At 42.2% G+C, this 20,259-nt stretch overlaps 1 protein-coding gene and 1 long non-coding RNA gene across 3 annotated transcripts in view; one reads left to right on the top strand and one right to left on the bottom strand.

Moving 5' to 3' along the window:
• The window catches only part of LOC106813650, a 21,193-nt gene extending 11,772 nt beyond the window's left edge, over positions 1 to 9,421 (bottom strand). The window contains exon 1 of the long non-coding RNA XR_001394490.1: positions 7,932 to 9,421. This is a non-coding gene — a long non-coding RNA (uncharacterized LOC106813650). The remainder of the gene's footprint in view (positions 1 to 7,931) is intronic.
• The window catches only part of LOC106813648 (dolichyl pyrophosphate Man9GlcNAc2 alpha-1,3-glucosyltransferase-like), a 31,026-nt gene that overhangs the window by 8,833 nt on the left and 1,934 nt on the right, over positions 1 to 20,259 (top strand). For both annotated transcript variants that reach the window (XM_014817841.1, XM_014817842.1), the window contains exons 3-15: positions 13,161 to 13,245; positions 14,155 to 14,244; positions 14,470 to 14,558; positions 14,845 to 14,930; positions 15,161 to 15,502; positions 15,718 to 15,782; positions 15,992 to 16,174; positions 16,291 to 16,426; positions 16,652 to 16,734; positions 16,967 to 17,051; positions 17,388 to 17,458; positions 18,241 to 18,309; positions 18,741 to 18,927. In XM_014817841.1, the coding sequence (XP_014673327.1) occupies positions 13,161 to 13,245; positions 14,155 to 14,244; positions 14,470 to 14,558; positions 14,845 to 14,930; positions 15,161 to 15,502; positions 15,718 to 15,782; positions 15,992 to 16,174; positions 16,291 to 16,426; positions 16,652 to 16,734; positions 16,967 to 17,051; positions 17,388 to 17,458; positions 18,241 to 18,309; positions 18,741 to 18,927 (1,571 nt within the window). The remainder of the gene's footprint in view (positions 1 to 13,160; positions 13,246 to 14,154; positions 14,245 to 14,469; positions 14,559 to 14,844; positions 14,931 to 15,160; positions 15,503 to 15,717; positions 15,783 to 15,991; positions 16,175 to 16,290; positions 16,427 to 16,651; positions 16,735 to 16,966; positions 17,052 to 17,387; positions 17,459 to 18,240; positions 18,310 to 18,740; positions 18,928 to 20,259) is intronic.

Raw genomic sequence — 20,259 nt, 5'->3', positions numbered from 1 at the left:
CGACGCTCCTTAATAAATTCAACAAGAAGAAATATTCGTCCATCCAAATGTGGAAGTACAACTCACAGCAACTTGGCAGAAGGACCACATCGCTAAGTCAGCAACCTCCTGCATTCGTGATGGTCAGCCGGGTACCTTCGGGATGTGGTCCTGCCATGCTCAAGAGAAGAACACAGCAAACACCGGCCAAGCCGAACAACAGAAACAGTAGCGAAGACACCTGCAAGACAACCATCCTTCATCAGCAGTGGATAGCATACTAGCAAAACAAACAAACAGTAAAATGAAATTAAACTCCTTAGTCAAATGCACACACCCACGACCCTGCTAAAAACCAAACGTAGAAGTAATACATAGGACAAGAAGCCACACGGCTGGCGCACCTTGCCTTCATACAATACTTAATATCCTAAGCAATAACTCATTTGACTGCACATCACCTCAAAAAAACCTGGGTATCACTTAATTGTGATTAAATACCTAACATGCTGAGAGTGAGCACAACCCAATACTATATCGTATGTATTACCAATTACAAGAGCGATATGCTTATACTTATATGCACCCCAGAGTTCGATGTCTAATATCCTACTTATAAGCTACGACAGCTGCATAAAAGTCTCATCATACTAAAACTGACGCAAGCTACACAACGACATAAGATGTAAGCTAACTGAACCGTTTCATGTTACCATGAATATCCTGAATGTAGATATTACAGAACACAAGAAAGCTGCTACGTTTCAGGTAAAAAGCGATACAGGCTGAGGAAATATCCTTAGGATATCCAGTAGAAATCAGCTTATATTACTAACATCATACACTCAACCGATGAAAGTTGTCCTTTTGTCCAAATGCTAGCACCTGTAAATTTAACTTATAACCTTTGTCAACATTCAAGCATTTAGCATGCAATTATTAAGTTACACCTTTTACATCACTATTAAAGATGCAAAATTCAATGAGCAAACCATCATCGAACGTTTCGAATAAAGATCTCCGATCCAAACAACAATACAACGATACTGAAATCTACGAATACTTAGCAGCGTTCGCACCGTACCACCGAAATTCGTATTTTAGCGTTCACAACGAGCGCCAAAATTCAGCGGAACTCGAAACAATACCGGTATCTAAAACAGATCAGGTATTTGTTCGAAATACGCCTTCCAGACCCCAAACTAATTCTCCGCTCGCTTGAGAAAACAATACGGATCTCTTGCACCGCGCATCTCCGCGTTGTGAACCCGCTAAATACCCCGTATTTCTGAAGCGCGATTACTAGACTGGTCCGGCGCTCGACAGTTCCAGTGTTTCTAACGCAACGGAACTGTCTGAGCGCGGTACCAGTCTACATTATATCGCAGTTGGTGTTCATTGCATTGTTTATTTCGCATTTTCACTGATTGTTACTAAAGCAGCTCGCAGCTCGCAAATACTGCATTACTGGAACCGCGAATCCAGAGCGTCTGTGACGCCCATCTGGCGCCGCTTATTTGTCTCAGATTCCGGTATTCGCAATACCTATTTTCATTAAATACAGAACTCTCGTGAACGCGGCTATAAACATAAATCGACGTACAGCTGTGCTCAAGAGTACTGCTCTCTCAGGAACTCTCAAGAATAGAAAAAGAGATCACATGAAAATTCACCTAAATCATAATCATAGAAAAAATTTTAAATAACAACACTGAAAACAGAGATGCATCTAATATATACTACATCCTCAGTGTAACAATATTGGACATCAATATCACTGAACATAAAACAAAGATATAGGGTCTTTATCATGTAACAAGAAACAAACTCATCACTCTTGCCGGCGCGTGGATAACCTCATCAACACCAATCTCAATGTATTTTGCTAAAACATAAAGTTAATTATCCATATAAGACATAACTATAACTTACCTAAAACAAAATTACGAAGAACAAATGACACAATAACTCCACTCGCTATCAATAAATTCTAGCAAAATCTAATGCATCATCAACCTACACAGTCCATATTTAATTTATGCCAAAGAAGGTTTCCACAGCAGTTCTACGAGAAGCAGACCCATATTACGTACCTATGAGACTGCAAAGTCAAACAAACTTTTCCATAACATCAAAATCAATCTCTTTTCAATGCCTACCAATTGCTACAAAACACGTCACTCTATAAAACTAACTATAAAGAGTCGATAACACATGAAAGCCAGCATGTCAAGTAATATCGAACTATTCTCTCCCTCACAGTCATCTAAGAAGTATCGACTCAAGATAGCACAAGCTTATACTAACATGTTTGCCATGTCGTTTACTGAATGTCCACTGCAAAACCCTCACCTTATTCTGACCATGTCTCTACGCACAGCTGTTTCATTTTAAATCACAATCGACGAGGCACACTCAACACATCGCAACCTCTATCCTTGTAGATGTTAAATAATATATAAGATTGACACGACCGGGATTCACACTCTCACACGTTACGCTCAACATGAAGTCATTTGATAACAATACTGAACAGCCCTGCCGTCGTTTTGAACGTATTAAAATCGCTGAAACACTATAAATCAATTACAGACGAATTTTCACTAGGCCCGGGATAATAACTGAGCATTATCAAAACCTTGCATTACACCCATCAGATCACTGTACACACCTCCAAAACATTCCTCTTGCACAGAAAAATTCTTCTAAAACATGAGACCATCTTCTCACGAAGAATGGTGCCCAACAGGCTTACCAAATGTTCCTATGACAACAGCAGCGAGTCTCTCAAAGAGCTTGAACACCCATAAATAAAGCTATATAAATATATGTTTTAGCACTGTATATGGTACATCTAAAATGTCATGCTACCAAGTGTCCACTCATACATAAGTAAATGCATTAATGTGATCTCGCTGCTACTGTTTTCAGTTCTTTGTGCCAACCCAGACTCCCCAACAATAACAGCAAACGCTCCATGGCGTGGTACAACTCCATTGCTCTGTATTCAAAGCTAGGCAAAAACATATCGCGAGCCAAGAGTTGTGACCTGTACATACAACCTACGACTCCCCCATAGAGCAAAGCCAAGAACTAACACAATACTATCTGACACATCAACGTAAGAATTTACTCTTCAACCTACCTATCCATAGGTAATTGCTGTAGCAGTTGGATTGTTAAAAAAACCTTTATTGACGACATTTCTGCTCGTATGCTATGTTAGCACCACGTATTAATTTCAATCTAGATTGAATTAAAAAATGGATACATGTAGTTCGCAAACAGAAAAAACGTCCATCTGAATAGTTTTAAACGAAAGAAAGATGGAAATGGCCGTGGTCAATAAGTATTCAGTCGGACTACAACAGCCAGACTCCGCATACAGCGCCCAACGTAACAGTCATATATATACATAAACAACAACATGCCAGTCATAGTTTTACACGACCAGAATTTCCCGCGCCGTGAATACATTTTAATCGATTATCTAATGACACCAAATACAAATAGATGCCTCCATCCGAGAATTAGCTGGCACGCTAACACGGTATCTACCAAACAAGATTTAAATGCAGAACGAAATATATGCGATTTACCCCGCAGCTCTTGTGTCTTTGTCTGTAACACCAATCGACATCTCCCGCAACTGGAACTTCGCACACGGCTGGTCTGCCTCCAATGCCGGACAACTGTGATGTAGTAGTTAGAGTAGCCACAAGCTGCTTGCACGACGACCAATCCTTCACCTTGTGACTGCCGACTATGACTGGATCACGATTTGACCCTCGCACAGTCCGTGACGTGGCAGTCCCGTCGCGCTATGGCCCCACCGAGTCCTGCAAGACGGCGCATGGCTGCAGCGCTCTGCAACCTCGAGACCTTAACTATCCACACCACTCGCCACATTGCCACATCTGACACCCGGGTGCTTGCCACTACCTGGAAATAACGGCAGCATCCGCCGATTACCACACCATCAGAACAACTGGCTTTCAATAACGGAACAAAACCTGCTATTCAAAATACAATGTCTATCAGTAACTCGCGTCTTCATCATGAAAACTAGCAGTTTACACTAGCGCTCGAGCACCACGATCCACGATTTTTGTTTCATTTCACCGTTAAAATGAACGTGAACCGACGAATGTTTGTAAATACTGTATTACCTGATCCTTTCTCCGAGCTTCAACAGTAGGGCAGAATGAAAAACAGAGGTAATCTGAAATGAACAAGATCAACACTACAAAACTTGAAACGGGACCAGAGTAACGTTAATTAAATGAGCCAAATGGATACCAATGGTCATCAATACGCGCCATCAATTGAAGCTCTTGAGTGACATCTCTGTTTGCATTTCGAAAGCATACAATTTGATTCTGCTAAGACGCAAATATTCATTGACTGCCTATTTCTGGTATTTGGCCTCGTCTACCATTTATCAGACTGATAGTGATGTCAATCCGTGTAGCACAATAATCCAAATGGATTGCGTTCTGTAGATCAAAAAGTAGAGCTGCTATAGAGAGGCTGCTTACCAGTGTACGCATAAACTCTTATGCTTCCGTCGCGCTCGTAATCCCCTTTGACTCGAAACAGCCTTCACCCACGCTGATTAAACCCATTGCTCCTGAAAACATAACATGATCATCTCTCTCCGAACAGCAAAATTTTACAAACTACACATTTCACATACACCAAGGTGATATCACTTACAAACAGGAAAACAAATGACAAAATTAATAAGTTCTTTCTTACGCAGGTCTACTATCTTTGTACCATGTTAGACTACATAGCCTTACTAGAGTTTCGTTCCAGCGCATGGCTTTAACAGACCTATACACTACCACGTGTCCACATAATCCAACTGCCCTTTTTTTTTTTTTTTCTGTAAGCCAGTCCGTGGTGGGTATCACATACCCAATACATCAGATCACCCCCCCCCCCCCCCCCCCCCCCCCCCCTCCCCCCGTTTTCCCCCCCCCCCCCCCCCCTTTCCTGCTGCATTTACAACATAACATGAAATATAATAGAAATGAAATATTAAAAAATAAAATTAGTAATGTTTCAAATGTATAGTTCACCTGTCTATTTCATCTGCGTCCGTCGCGTCCATGTATATAAACCCCTAAGTCTCACCTAGCCGACGCAGTGGGAGTATTGCCAGTTTTTTTACATTGTATAAGTGATGCCACTACTAAAATTGACCCGGCCAGTATATAGTTGATGAGATCCATAATAAATTTTTTAGCCACTTGCAGTTGTCTCACTCTCACTACACCTGACCCCACCCTAGTATACATGTAGCGTGACATATCTAAGGCAACATTGCGGCTGAACCATCTCAAAGTTTGGTTTTGTGTGTGGCCTCAACACATGAAGCCCGTAATTCAAGATTGTAGACTAGATGAAATACTCCACGCCTGTTCTCGCTATTATAACCGTGTATGGAAACTCTCTTGGTAAGTCCTCGACAGTATTACCTTTCATAAAACCTCGCTACGCCAATGCTAATCCTGATCATAATGAGCTCTAGTACCTATAGCCCGCTGTACAAGATGCCGCAGGGCTCATACAAACATTCTACTTACGCTTATTCCTACAGGACCCAACTTCATTCAGGTTACTGGTCTCAACCGTCTGTGGTAGGCAACTTCAATTGCCTCTTATCCGGAAGTGAATATGCTCACAGTTATTTCACAGTACCGAAAATCTTAACCTCTAACTATCAGTCGAAATTTGCCTTGCAGCACTTCTTCGAGAACAAAACTCTCAACACGGCCATTTTTTTGTGCCGCTGCCAGCAGCGCCAGTCAGCCGAGTACTGGTCCCTAGCATTATCCATCCAAAGACATGTTCTAAGGCCCTGCGGGCAACTGACGCTGCTATCCACGTATAGAGCCCTTCATGAATAAATGAAGATACTTCTAACCGATTTCCTCTGCAGGCAACTTCCGCTGACATCTCAGTCCACACGCCTCTCCGCTGCTCCATAGTCACCAAACCAGCGGAGCGTGCCTTGCCCTGATGAAAGAACATCTATCAGTAACTATGGTACCAACACATGCGCTAGTCATCTTCCTCTCATGAGTGCAACATGATAAACAAGAGGAATACACATTCACCTCCCGCTACAACCACTTGTAACTTATCATATTTACTACCACATGTCACCTGTACTTCTTCTATTCACTCTATACTGGACAGTTCGTCAAGGAATACCAACGTCCAGCGGACCGGTGAGTGCGCAACAACTCCAGGCACGTAGAGATTTGCATGGAAGATTTTTTATACTAGCCAGTAATCCCTGTTCCAAGAGATCGAAGACTTCTCGTGGCCAGGCGCTCATTCCTAAGTCAACAGCCTACGGCAATAGGCTTTCCGAGCCTGTGTAGGTTGGCCCAACCCGCGAGACCGTTCTCTTCTCAGGTGCATTAACACCGATCTGCTGTCTGACTCAATTCTTTTGCCAGAGCGGACCCAGTGATCATTGCGCTGTTCGGACTTACGTCAATCATTACTGACTCGTAGACGATTCCAGCTTCTGATCGTCTAGAAAGAATCGAACCTGTACACATCTCGTCCGGGTCTCGACTGTGTTGTAGCAAGACGCGTCGTGTCCGCGCACTATGCTGTGTTTGTGAGCGAAGACTGGCAGCGACTGCTGCCTGTCCGGTTGATTTAATTTCCAATAGCCAGTCAGGGACAAACTTGCGTTCCATGTATTTGCATGGCTGGGCTACACAGTAGTCACAAGTACACTGAGAGACGGACTCACGTCAATCTAGACCTTTTTCATTTGTATTTCTTTGAATTACGTGACTGAGTCATGGGTAGTGTCTCTTATTATATTCTACAATTTTCAAAGAAAATTTCAGTTGTTACAATTCAACGATCATAACTAGACCTGAACTAGTAAGGGTCAACCTATCAATTGAAGTATATTTATTATTTTATTTATAACGACGTAAATTCGTAAAAACAAAGATTATCATACTCTGCAGCCCCCCCGCTTCAGAGAACGATATACATGATATATAACAGTGTCGAAATGAAGAAAAAAAAAATGTGGTTGTTCCTGCGGACAACCCAGCACAATCAGTCGTGTCCGCAACAATTCTGGGCTACTCGTTGTCCACAAAAAAAGATCCCAAACTCTCTTCATTGTCAAGCACATAATAAACATCAATCAATTATATGGTCAAAAAAACACCCCAAAAACAGTGCGTGCTACCAGGATTTTTTAACTAGGGTGCCAAAAATCACAAACTGCGCAAAATAGTGATGCTTAATATTGATAATGGCCCCCCGCCTCCCCTCTCACACCCTACAGCTCATCTACCTTCTCTGCATTGTTTTGTGGTGCCATGTGAAAAGGCGACATTTCGTCATGTCTCTGCCTCCCAAGCATATTAATTGTTCAGTGCGGGTCTGGGATCCATAGGGAGGTGGAATAACAACCGCGGCTATGGGGGTCCCCCCCACCGACAATTCTTGACAAGGGTAGATCGCAGGTGATGGTATTGCCCACGTTTGATACCATGTACAGCCTTCATTCTGACACAACCTAAATTCTCTTTTTTGAACTTTCGATCAACATGAATCCCCCACCTGCCATGTTGTTGATTTCTGCCCATTGCGCAGAAACCATCGGAAACATTCAAAATAATAACCTGAATAAAAATATCCCAAAATGTCAGGTGAACTGGCTGGTTGCTGGTTCCAATCGAGTCACCTCTCATACAATTCAGAACAACCTGACATATACCAGTGTCTGGAAATACGCAGCTGGTAACATCGCTTCCCCCACCGCATTAGATTAATGGCGGGCCCAGGCATATACATGCTCCATGGAGAACCCTGAGAAAAACATAAATAAAGTGCGTTTTTGTTCTGTCAACTTGCTTTCCTCGTTGTCCACCGACAACGCTCATGACTGCGAATCCCAGTACCTAGAAGTCTGCATTAACAAATGCTATCCCCTACATGTCTGTTCCCACGAATCCCAGTACCTAGAAGTCTGCATTAACAAATGCTATCCCCTACATGTCTGTTCCCACGAATCCCAGTACCTAGAAGTCTGCATTAACAAATGCTATCCCCTACATGTCTGTTCCCACGAATCCCAGTACCTAGAAGTCTGCATTAACAAATGCTATCCCCTACATGTCTGTTCCCACGAATCCCAGTACCTAGAAGGCTGCATTAACAAATGCTATCTCCTACATATCTGTTCCCACAAATCCCAGTACCTACAAGCCTGTATCCATAAGGCTGTTCTTGTTAGTTCTACTCAGAAATACCAGTATATAGACGTCTGTAATTGCGAGCCTACGTGCCTGCTATGGACCTTTGCGAATCACATATCCGTACATTTGAGTCGCTCCAAATACCAATACATGTACCTATGCTTGTGCTAGCCGCGGAGGAGTTAGTAAATGTGATAGGAGCTGAGTCTGCGTGGTTACGGTTGCTGACAGGAATTTCTATTGCTGGGAGGTGTGCGTGATGACGCCAACGCCACAACAGGCATGTCATTGCAGGCCAACTTCCCTCTCCCAAAGTTATTCACTTTCTGTGTGTTATCGCCTGTCGACTTACGTTATTTAATTTTTCCCACTACAAATAGCAGTGTGTTGATTGTGTTGTTGTACTACATTGGTGGTCGAGTATGGTTTTTTCGAAATTTGAAGTGGTGTCAGTGTTTGGTCGCGGGTGAGGTACCACAACCGCTTACTGCGGTGCATCATTGTTTACAGTCCTCATGTCGCCTTAGTGTCTGTCTCATCGCTGCCCTGTTCCTGCCTCATCTTGTCTCACCTCGGGAGGAGAGCGCGCATGGTTGGCATGGCAACCGAACGGACGGAATCTGCGTGGAGACGTTAAACGAGGCGCATTTCAAAGAAGTTTGTTGTCACTGAAACTTTGATGTTCACTGTAACTTCTTATAATTAATGGTTTCGTAGTAGTAAAAACCTCACTTGTGTTCAAGCCTGCGAGAAAAAAGATCGAGGCGTGAGTGTCAGTGGTGCGTGGCTTGATGGTGTAAAATTGATGGTAGCCCGTGCCGATCGCGCATGCAGAGGCTGCTCAAGGCTGGTCGCGCGTGCAGAGGCTGGTCAAGGCTGGTCGCGCGTGCAGAGGCTGGTCAAGGCTGGTCGCGCGTGCAGAGGCTGGTCAAGGCTGGTCGCGCGTGCAGAGGCTGGTCAATGCTGGTCGCGCGTGCAGAGGCTGGTCAAGGCTGGTCGCGCGTGCAGAGGCTGGTCATTGCTGGTCGCGCGTGCAGAGGCTGGTCAAGGCTGTCCGCGCGTGCAGAGGCTGGTCAAGGCTGTCCGCGCGTGCAGTGGCTGGTCAAGGCTGTTCGCACGTGCAGAGGCTGGTCAAGGCTGGTCGCGCGTGCAGAGGCTGGTCAAGGCTGTTCGCGCGTGCAGAGGCTGTCGGGCTGTCCGCGAGCGTGCAGAGGCTGATGAAGCTGTCCGGCATGCGCGGGTCAAAGCTGGTCGGCCGTGCGTGTGTGAGAAATGTAAGCAGAAGTTGGTATGTTGTAGGATGCTGGCTGCTTGCCCTTCTTCACTCGGATCTGTCTCTACTAGTGGCATGGTAATGGTACGAGAACATTCTAACTTGACAATTTATTCAGGGAACGTATAATTAAGTATTCAGGTGTAATTGACCGTCGTGTTTGTTGTGTGATTGATGTTGATATCGGTGACGATCATAAGAATAGTCATTTTACATTTTCATCTACGTTTATGTATAATTTAATTCTAACGTTATGATGTAGATTTCAAAGTCATATCTGTGGCAGTGATCAGCTAAGGAATACATCTCGCTCATGTTATTTGCCACAGCAATGTTTCGATCTTTGTGTTTTTCAGACTCGCAGCAAATGCAAACAAATGGTGGCGTACATGCGCTAGCTGCTAATGCTTAGTTATCGGAGTGGAAAGTGATGAGAGATGAAACAGGTTCGGACTCAGAATCCAATTGAAGAAATGGTTAAGAGAAATTTAGAAAGTGCATTATATTTTTAATTGCACTCGTGAAACGTTTGGTGATATTATAAGATGACGGCAAACATGTAGTAGAGCAGCATAACGGATTCCTGAAATTTGATGTAAATTTTATCTATTGTTGTGTGAGTGAGTATGGCCGTACTTTTTGATACTAATCGGGAAGTTATGATTGTTTTACTGGATGTAGAAAAAATAGTACACAGTTGTGTTTGATGGCCATAGTGGTCTTTGTCATGATTTAAGAATATTGGCTGCGCCGGCCGGCTTTTTGCCGTGAGTCTTGCACTACATAGTTTTTTTAGTTGTGTTAGATTAACGCGTCCTCTGTCCGTTGAAGTTAAACGAAGATTCTGGTTATTTTGAGACAATGGATAGCAGTATGGTCGTGATGTGTTTGCTTTAGAGCTTGCGTAGGAGGTATGTTATGTGCGTGGGGTGCGTGATTCCGGTAAGAACTACCGTAACGTACAACCATTAAATCGTAGCTGCTAGGGCCCTTAAGCGGTGCAGGTTGCGGCGCTCATAGGGTCAATGTCGGGACAGGGGTTACTGGACGTCCCTGGTGACTATCTGACTATGGTTAGGCGAGTAGGCGTAGGCCGACTCCTAGACTCGTTAGTGGAGTAGGCGCGGCTTAGTCCGGCATTTAGATAGGGGCCGCGGTACGTTGCGGGATACCCGCGCATACCGCAAGCCCAGGGTAACGGTTCGGCAGATACCGATGGGCGGAGGATATTGACCGCTCTCAGTACCGTGCCCGCTGCCGGATATAGCAGAGCGTTAGAATTTAGTTGGGGATTAAAGTTAAGAATTATTCAGGTTTGGGGATCGGAGGCATGGTATTCCATCATGCTAATACGCGATTCTGTATAGGCGCAAAAGTACGTTAGGCGTTACTAGAGTTAGTCGCGAGCATTCGTATAGAATATCCGTATAGCGCCTGCGGCAACTTCAGTGGGGCTATAGTCTTATAGGCTACTGCTTATCCCGAAAGTTACTGAGACGTCGGTCGTATGCTTTTGACAATCCAGAACTAGTCCCCGAACGCTGGAAGCTGTCAAAGAACGTTGGGAACATCATTAATTCATTGGTTCGCGGGTTAAGTGCACATTACTAGTGCAGGTATGGAGTTAATATTTTAGTATTGTTTCCGCGATGTAATATCAGTGCGTCGACAATAGAGCGTTAGTCCGGTTGATTCCCCGAGGACAACCGAATTGTTGTGGCGGACAACCTAGCAGTCATGAGCGTTGTCGGTGGACAACGAGGAAAGCAAGTTGACAGAACAAAAACGCACTTTATTTATGTTTTTCTCAGGGTTCTCCATGGAGCATGTATATGCCTGGGCCCGCCATTAATCTAATGCGGTGGGGGAAGCGATGTTACCAGCTGCGTATTTCCAGACACTGGTATATGTCAGGTTGTTCTGAATTGTATGAGAGGTGACTCGATTGGAACCAGCAACCAGCCAGTTCACCTGACATTTTGGGATATTTTTATTCAGGTTATTATTTTGAATGTTTCCGATGGTTTCTGCGCAATGGGCAGAAATCAACAACATGGCAGGTGGGGGATTCATGTTGATCGAAAGTTCAAAAAAGAGAATTTAGGTTGTGTCAGAATGAAGGCTGTACATGGTATCAAACGTGGGCAATACCATCACCTGCGATCTACCCTTGTCAAGAATTGTCGGTGGGGGGGACCCCCATAGCCGCGGTTGTTATTCCACCTCCCTATGGATCCCAGACCCGCACTGAACAATTAATATGCTTGGGAGGCAGAGACATGACGAAATGTCGCCTTTTCACATGGCACCACAAAACAATGCAGAGAAGGTAGATGAGCTGTAGGGTGTGAGAGGGGAGGCGGGGGGCCATTATCAATATTAAGCATCACTATTTTGCGCAGTTTGTGATTTTTGGCACCCTAGTTAAAAAATCCTGGTAGCACGCACTGTTTTTGGGGTGTTTTTTTGACCATATAATTGATTGATGTTTATTATGTGCTTGACAATGAAGAGAGTTTGGGATCTTTTTTTGTGGACAACGAGTAGCCCAGAATTGTTGCGGACACGACTGATTGTGCTGGGTTGTCCGCAGGAACAACCACATTTTTTTTTTCTTCATTTCGACACTGTCTAGTATATATATGTATATCGTTATCTGAAGCGGCGAGGAGCTTGCAAGCTTATGATAATCTTTTTTTACCAATTTACCGTCGTTAAATAAATAAAATAAATAAATATATTAAATTGATGTTAACACTTACAGTCAACTCTAGTTAGATCTTAATTTGTAACAACTAAATTTTCTTAAAATTGTAAATATAATAAGGAAACACGTACCCACTGACTCAGTCACGTAATTCAAAAGAAATACAAATACAAAGGTCTAATTGAGCGTGAAAGTCGGTCTCTACAGTGTACTTTTGTACTACTGTGTAGCCCACCATACCACCAATACAGGAACGCAAGTTTGTCAACTGACTGGCCCTATTCTGGAAAATAATCAACGGACAGGCAGCAGTCGACATCCCATCCTTCCTCACCAAAAGCACCAGCATATGCCGCGGCACACACCGGCTTGCATACAACAACATCAGAACCCGGACAGATGTGTACAGGTTCAGATTCTTTCCTAGAACAATCAGAAGCTGGCATCTGCTACCGGAGTCACTAATATTCACTAGTCCAACAGCACAGCAATTCACTGGGTCCCTCTGGCAAAACATTGAGTCAGACAGCATCGTTGTTATGCCACCTCGAGGAAGCGAAACGCATCTCCGGTTGGGCAACTACAACAGCTCGCAACAGCCTATTGCCGTAGGCTAGTTGCACTTAGTAATGAGCGCTTGGCCCAGAGAAGTCTCGATCTCTGGAACACATTACTGCCTATTTAAAAAATATTCCATGCAAATCTCTCACGTGCACCTGGAGTTTTTGCGCACTCCCTGGACGTTTATTCCTTACGAACTGTCCAGTATAGAAGTAGAAGTAGAAGAAGTACAGAGTCGACATGTGGCTATAAATATATAAATTTACAAGTACGTTCGTGCGTGAGTAGAATGTGTATTACCCTCTTCTTTATCATTGCACATCATGAGAGAAGAAGATAACTGCCAATGCTGTTGGATACCATAGTTACATAATAGATGTTCTTTCATCAGGGCAAGGCACGCCTCCGATGTTTGGTGACTATGAGGCACAGAGGCATTGGATGGAGATTACACAGAATCTGCCTGCAGAGGAATGGTAGAGTATATTCAATTTATTCATGATCAGCTCTAGTACTATAGCCCACGTACAGTTGCCGCAGGGCTATAGAACATTCTATTATGAATGCTAGGGACCAACTCGCTGACTGGCGCTGCTGCAGCGCCACCAAAAATGGCCGTTTGAAGTTTGTTCACAAGAAATACTGCAAGCAGACCATTTCAACGATAGTTAGAGGTTAAATTTTAGTAGCTGATATAACTTAAGACATATTCACTTCGGATAAGAGGCATTAATTGCCTACCACAGACGTTGTACAGCCGCGAGTAACCGTGAATAAGTTGGTCCTTAGAATACGTAATAGAATGTTTTATAGCCCTGCGGCATCTGTACACGGGCTATAGTACTAGAGCTAATTCATGATCAGAAATTAGCATTGCAAAGCAGTATTTATAAGGAAATACTTCGAGCTTACTCAAAAAGAATTTCCATACACTTATCAAATAGCAGAACCAAGGCGTTGGGAGTATTTCACTCTAGTCCTACCAATCTTGAATACTGCTCTTCATTGTGAGGCCCACACACAACCAAACCCAAACTTGAGATGGTTCAGCAGGCAATTTGCCTAGATATGTCACCTACATGTACTACTAGGGTGGGAGTCAGTGCAGATGAGATGATACAACTGGCAATGCCTAAAACATTTATTAATGATCTCATCAACATATACTGCCGGGTCAATATTTTATAGTGGCATCAACTTATACCAGATCCAACCATTAAAAAAAAACATGCCAATACTCCCTTGCGTCGGCTAGGTGACACTTAGGGGTTTCATATACATGGACGGACGGACAGACAGATAAATAGACATGAAACTATACATTTGAAACATTACTAATTTTATTTTTATAAATTTTAATTTCTATTCTATTTTCATGTTTATAGGTTTGTAAATAGCAGCAGGAATGATCTGATGTATTGGGGTATTGATTACCCACCACTGACTGCTTACCACAGTTGGATATGTGGACACATGTATGTATAGGTACTGGTTAAAGCCATGAGGCTGAACGAAAACATCTAGCTAAGCATATGTAGTCTAACATGGACAAAATGATAGTAGACCCTCGTAAGAAAGAACTTATTAATTTTGTCAATTTGTTTTCCTGTTTGATAATGATCTCACCCTTGTTGTATGTAAATGTGCATTTGTAAAAATTTTGCTGTTCGAGGACGAGAATTTATCATGTTATGTTTCAGAGCAAAGTGGTTTAATCCAGCGTGGGTAAAGCTGTTTCAGTCAAGGGGATACGAGAGCAACGAACATAAGACGTTTATGCGATACACTGGTAAGCACACTCTATATAGCAGACCTCACCTTTTAGATCCTACAAGAAAGCAATCAATTTGATTATTGTGCCACAGGTTACGTCACACATCTGATAAAATGGTAGACGTAAGCCAAATACCAGAAAATAGGCAGTAATGACATATCTAGCGTCTATACAATATCAATTGTTATGCTTTCAAATCAAACAGAGATGCACTCAGAACCTTCAATTGATGGCCGTATTGATGAGCATTGTTATCCATTGCTCATTACAATTAACCATACCTCTGTGGTTCCCATTTCAGTTGTCATCGTTGATCTTTTCATTTACATTCCTGCTGTTTTGTCATTCTGCCACTACTGTCTGAAGCTACGCGGAGAAAGAGACAAGGTAATCACAGTATTTACAAACATTAGTCGCTTCACGCCTTCAACTTTTTAACGGTGAAATGAAACAAAAATCGTGGACGTGGATGATCGAGCTAGGTAAACTGCTATTGTCAATGATGAAGACAGCCGAGTTACTATAACGACATTGTATTTGAATAGCAGGTTTTTTCCCCGTTATTGCAACCACAAGTTTGCTGATGGTGGTGTAACGCGGATGCTGTTAATTTCCAGGGTAGTGGCAAGCAGCCCACGTGTCCAGATGTGGACAATGGTGGCAGCAGTGTGGTGGGTAGTAAGGGTCATGAGGTTGCAGAGCTGCTGAGCCATGCGCCGTCTTGCCAGGACACTGACTGCCACGTCACCGGCTGTGCGAAGGTAAAATCCGTGATCCAGTCATGTCGGCAGCACAAGGTGAAAAAGGATTGTCCGTCGTGCAAGCAGCTTGTGGCTCTCTACTACATACATGCCATGCAGTGTCGCCATCTGGAGGCAGACAGCGTGTGCGAAGTTCCGTGTTGCGCGGAGATCCGATTGCGTGTTCGACAGCAGCAAAGACACAAGAGCATGCGGCAGGTAACATCGCATATATTCTCCATTCTGCGATAATCTCTGTTCGGTAGAATACCGTGCTAGCGCTGCCAGCTAATCTCATCGGATGGAGGCACCTTCTTTATTATCGCTGTCATTAGATAATCCGATTTCACAAATGTATTCACGGAAAATTCTGGTCGTGTAAAACTATGACTGCATGAATGTGTTTATGTATATATATAGACTTTACGTTGCAGGCTGTCATTGCCGGAGTCATGCTGTTGTATCCAGGACTGATACTTATTGACCACGGCCATTTCCAGTATCCTTCGTTTAAACCTATTAGATGGACTTTTTTCTGTTTCAACTACATGTAATCCATTTTTAATTCAAACTCTATTGAACTTAATACCTGGTGCTAACATAGCATACAGCACAAATTCACAAAATAAAAGCTTTTTTTAACATCACATGCTCACAGCAATACTTATGATAGCTAGTTGAAGAGTAAATTCCTTACCTTTGTGTCAGATATAATTGTGTTAGTCTTGGCTTTGCTCTATGGGGAGTCGTAGGTTTATGTACAGGTCACAACCTACTTGGCTCCATAATGTTTTGCCTAGCTTTGAACTACAAGCAGATGGAATTGTACCACGCCATGCCGTTCTTCTGTTACTTGTTGGGGAGTTGTTGGCACACAAAGACTGAAAACAGGTAGCAGACAGATCACATTATATGCATTTACATATATGTAGATGTGGACACTTGTACATACATTTTAATGTACACATATACAGTGCTAAAACATATATTTATATACTTTATTTCAGGGTGTTCAAGCTCTTGAAACTCGCTGCTGTTGTCATAGCAACATTTGTAGCCTGTTGGGCACCATTTCTTCGTGAGCAGGAGATGGTCCTGCATGTTCTTAGTAGAATTTTTCCTGTTGCAAGAGGACTGTTTGAGGTGTGTACATATGTGTGCTGTAAGTGGCAAGCGTTTTGAATAATGCCTCAGTTATTATCACGGGCCTTGTGAAAAATTCGTCCTGTAATTGTTTTATAGGTTTCACATTTAATACGTTCAAAACGACGGCACTGTTCAGTATTTTATAAAAATCGATCTTCATGTGATCAGTAACGTGTGAAGTGTAACCCGGTCTTAAATCTATATATTTATTTACATTTCAAGGATAAGGTTAGCAATGTGTGGTGTGCCCTCTCGATTGTGATTAAACTGAAACAGCTGCCAGTAGAGACCATGGTCAGAATAAGGTGAGGGTTTTGCTGTGACATTCAGTAACAAAAAATGTTAGTATAACTTTGCTACCTGATCATACTTCTTAGGACTGTAAGGGAAGATAGTTAGATATTACTTTGACATGCATGGCTTTCATGTGTTATCGACTCTTTATATTAATTTATAGGAGTGACAGTGTTTTGTAGCAATTGGATACAAACATTGAAAAAGATTTTGATGTTATGAAAGGTTTGTTTGACTTTGCAGTCTTATAGCAACGTGTATGGGTCTGCTTCCCTCATCAGCAAACCTGCTGTGGAAACCTTCTTTGCATAAATTTAAATATGCACTGGTAGGTGATGACTGCATTCGATTTTGCTAGAATTTACATTTGATAGAACTGGAGTATTAGTAAATTTTTCTTCTTAGTTGTCTGGTTATATTGTTATTATATGAATACATTAAACTTTAATTTCTAGCAGACTACATAGATTGGTGTTGATGAGGTATATCCATCGCCAGGCATGAAATGATGAGTTTTTATTGTTAACATGATAAAACCATATTCTTTTTTATGTTCAATGATATGATGTCCAAATATTGTTAACTGAGGACTGTAGTATCCTATTAGGACCTGCCAATCATCTGTTTTCATGTTTTTTTAAAATTTTTCTATGATTTGCTTTAGGTGAATTCTTCATTAGTCTTCTTTCTATTCTCATTCCAAGTTCATGAGAAGAGCATACTCTTAGCAGCACTGTAAGTCATTTACTGTTATATAAGCCGCGTTCACACGAGACCTCGTATTTATGAAATACGGTATTTGCGAAATACCGAATCTGAGACAAATACGCGGCGGAGCGTTCACACACTGATTCGCGGCTCCAGAAATGCCGTATTTGCGAGCTGCGAGCTGCTTTAGTAACAATCAAGCAAACAATGCGAAATAAACAATGCAATGCGCACCAACTGCCGAGAAAATACGTAGACTGGTCCGCGCTCGACAGTTCCACTCGCGTTAAACTGGAACTGTCGAGCGCAGACCAGTCTATAAAATACGCGGCTTCAGAAATACGGTATTTAGCGTTCACACGAGGAAATGCGCGGTGCAAGAGATCCGGTATTTCTCAAGCACGGCAAATTATTTTGGGTCTGGGAAGCCGCGTATTTCAACAAATACCGGATCTGTTTAGATATCGTATTTCTTGGACCGCGCATTTTGTCTCGTGTGAACGCTAAATACCGAATTTCGTGCTACGTGTGAACGCGGCTAATATTCTAGTTTCATTAACTTGTCATTGTTTTTGATCGGAGATCTTTATTTGAAAACGTTCTCATGAAATTTGTCTCATTGAAATTTGCATCTTAGATAGTGATCTAAAGGTGTATACTCAATATCTGCATAGCTAAATGCTTGAATGTTACAAAGGTTATTAATTACAGTGCTAGCATATTGACAACACGGACAACTTTCATCTGTTGATGTATGATGTATATAATATAAGCTGATTTCTACTGATATACCTACATATTTCCTTCAGGCCTGTCATGCTTATTCTACCTGAGAAACCGCTAGCAGCTTCTTGGTTTCTGTTAATATCTACATTCAGGTATGTCATGTAACATAAACAGTTCACTTAGCTTACAATCTATTCGTTGTAGCTTGCGTCAGTTCTAGATAATGATGAGAACTTTATGTTGCTGTCCGTAGCTATAACGAATATTAGACCCATCAACTCTGGGGTACAATATAAGTACTACACAATATTGTATTGTATTGTAATACATACGATATAGTATTGGTTGTGCTCACATTCTCAGCAGTGTTAAGAGTATTTAATCACAATTAAGTGATACCCAGTTTTTGAGTGATGTGCAGTCAATGAGTTATTGCTTAGGATATTAAGTATTGATATAAGCAGGTGCCCACCATGTGGCCTTCTTGTCCTATGTATCTACTTCTAGTATTGGTTTTAGCAGGTCGTGGTGTGTGCATTTGACTAAGGAGTTCAATTTCCTTTTACGTTTGTTTGTTTTCTAGTATGTATCCACTGCTGGTGAAGGATGGATTGCTCCTTCAGTTCTTCGCTACTGTTCTCTTGTTCGGCTTGGCTGTGTTTGCTGTGTTCTTCTCTGAGCATGCAGACCCACATCCCCAGAGGGCGCCGCTGACCACCTCACGAATGCAGAGGTTGCTGACTTACGATGGTGTCCTTCTCAAGATTGCTGTGAGTTTAACTTCCACAATTTGATGGAGAATATTTCTTCCCTTTTGAATTTATCAAGAGCGTATAAAGAAGGAGAGCGTACAACGGTGAAATGCTGAAACCTTGTTGCAGTATTAGTCGAATTAATAAACTTTCTCCGTTTTATTTTGACGAGTATTATTAATCAGCTGTCCTACCTTGTTAATATAAAACAAACTGCATGTCCCTACGATGCCCCTACGCTGAGATAATGAGCGGTGAAAATCTGGTATTTTTGCCGAAAACCGACTCCAGATCAGTCAGTACTGCGATTGTCTTTCGTTTTGAGATAACTTCGGGAAACCTCGCGTGTTTCCGTCATTCATTGACAAATCAGATGAATCATTGAATGAAAACTTGTTTGTAGCGCAAGGAACTTTGGGTAGACCATACCATACATCGCCATAACTGTTTTCTTTGTGTTCATCTGCGTCGACTGCGACTACAATTTACAAATTTCCTGTATAACGTGTGAAGTCAGTTCAATGGCAGAACATTCAGTTCCACGAGCTATTTCAAAAATTGGACTACCTTGCCAGAGTGCTGGACCTAGAAAGAAACTCTTTCCTGTAGCAAGTACTAGCACTGCCACCGAAAAAGAAATGCCTAGACTTACCCCATATTGCTTGAACACTTATGTCATATAGCTTTTTTAATGTGGGGAAAGTTGTTTTCAAAAAGTGTTTACATGTTAGGGTTGCTTTATATCATGCATGTTATTATGTATGAAGCACAAGCATTGATCTATGAAAATTTTAACTTTTTAATGGGGAAAAAAGTAATTCAAAGTTGTTTCCTAAAATTAACAATAGAGTTCATTCAGTGTTCATAGTAAATATTTTTCATTTAATGTATATACATTGGGGTGGATGAGATATTTGGATGATTTGTTGTGAATGGCATAGTACATGGTTATGAACAAAAGATGAATGATTTAATCGAATAATAAGGTTGGGAGAAACCCCATAAATGAATTTATATAGATAAACTGCAAAATGCAGTTTGGGAAAAAAATCTCATATAGTTTTCTGGATCATAACAGATAATAGGTTGTGTACTACCAAATAATTGTACTCACATAGTAGCATCTTACCTACAAATTGACGGGAGATTGGACCATGTAATCTCTTGTGCGTAAAGCCGTCAGATTTGGTTTCGGTGCACGAATAACTCAGAACCGGTTTGACCACATGTTTTGAATTGATGTGAATTTATTACTAGTATCGCGCCATAAGTGGAACGTCCTATTTTTGAGCAACGGCCAGTCACGTAACTTCGAGCCACGGAAGGGGTTTGGAAAAAATGGAATTTGCC

Source organism: Priapulus caudatus, unplaced genomic scaffold (genome assembly GCF_000485595.1).
Source record: "Priapulus caudatus unplaced genomic scaffold, Priapulus_caudatus-5.0.1 Scaffold804, whole genome shotgun sequence".
In the NCBI taxonomy this organism is placed as follows: Eukaryota; Metazoa; Priapulida; class Priapulimorpha; order Priapulimorphida; family Priapulidae; genus Priapulus; species Priapulus caudatus.
This window is presented reverse-complemented; position numbering and strand designations above follow the sequence as displayed.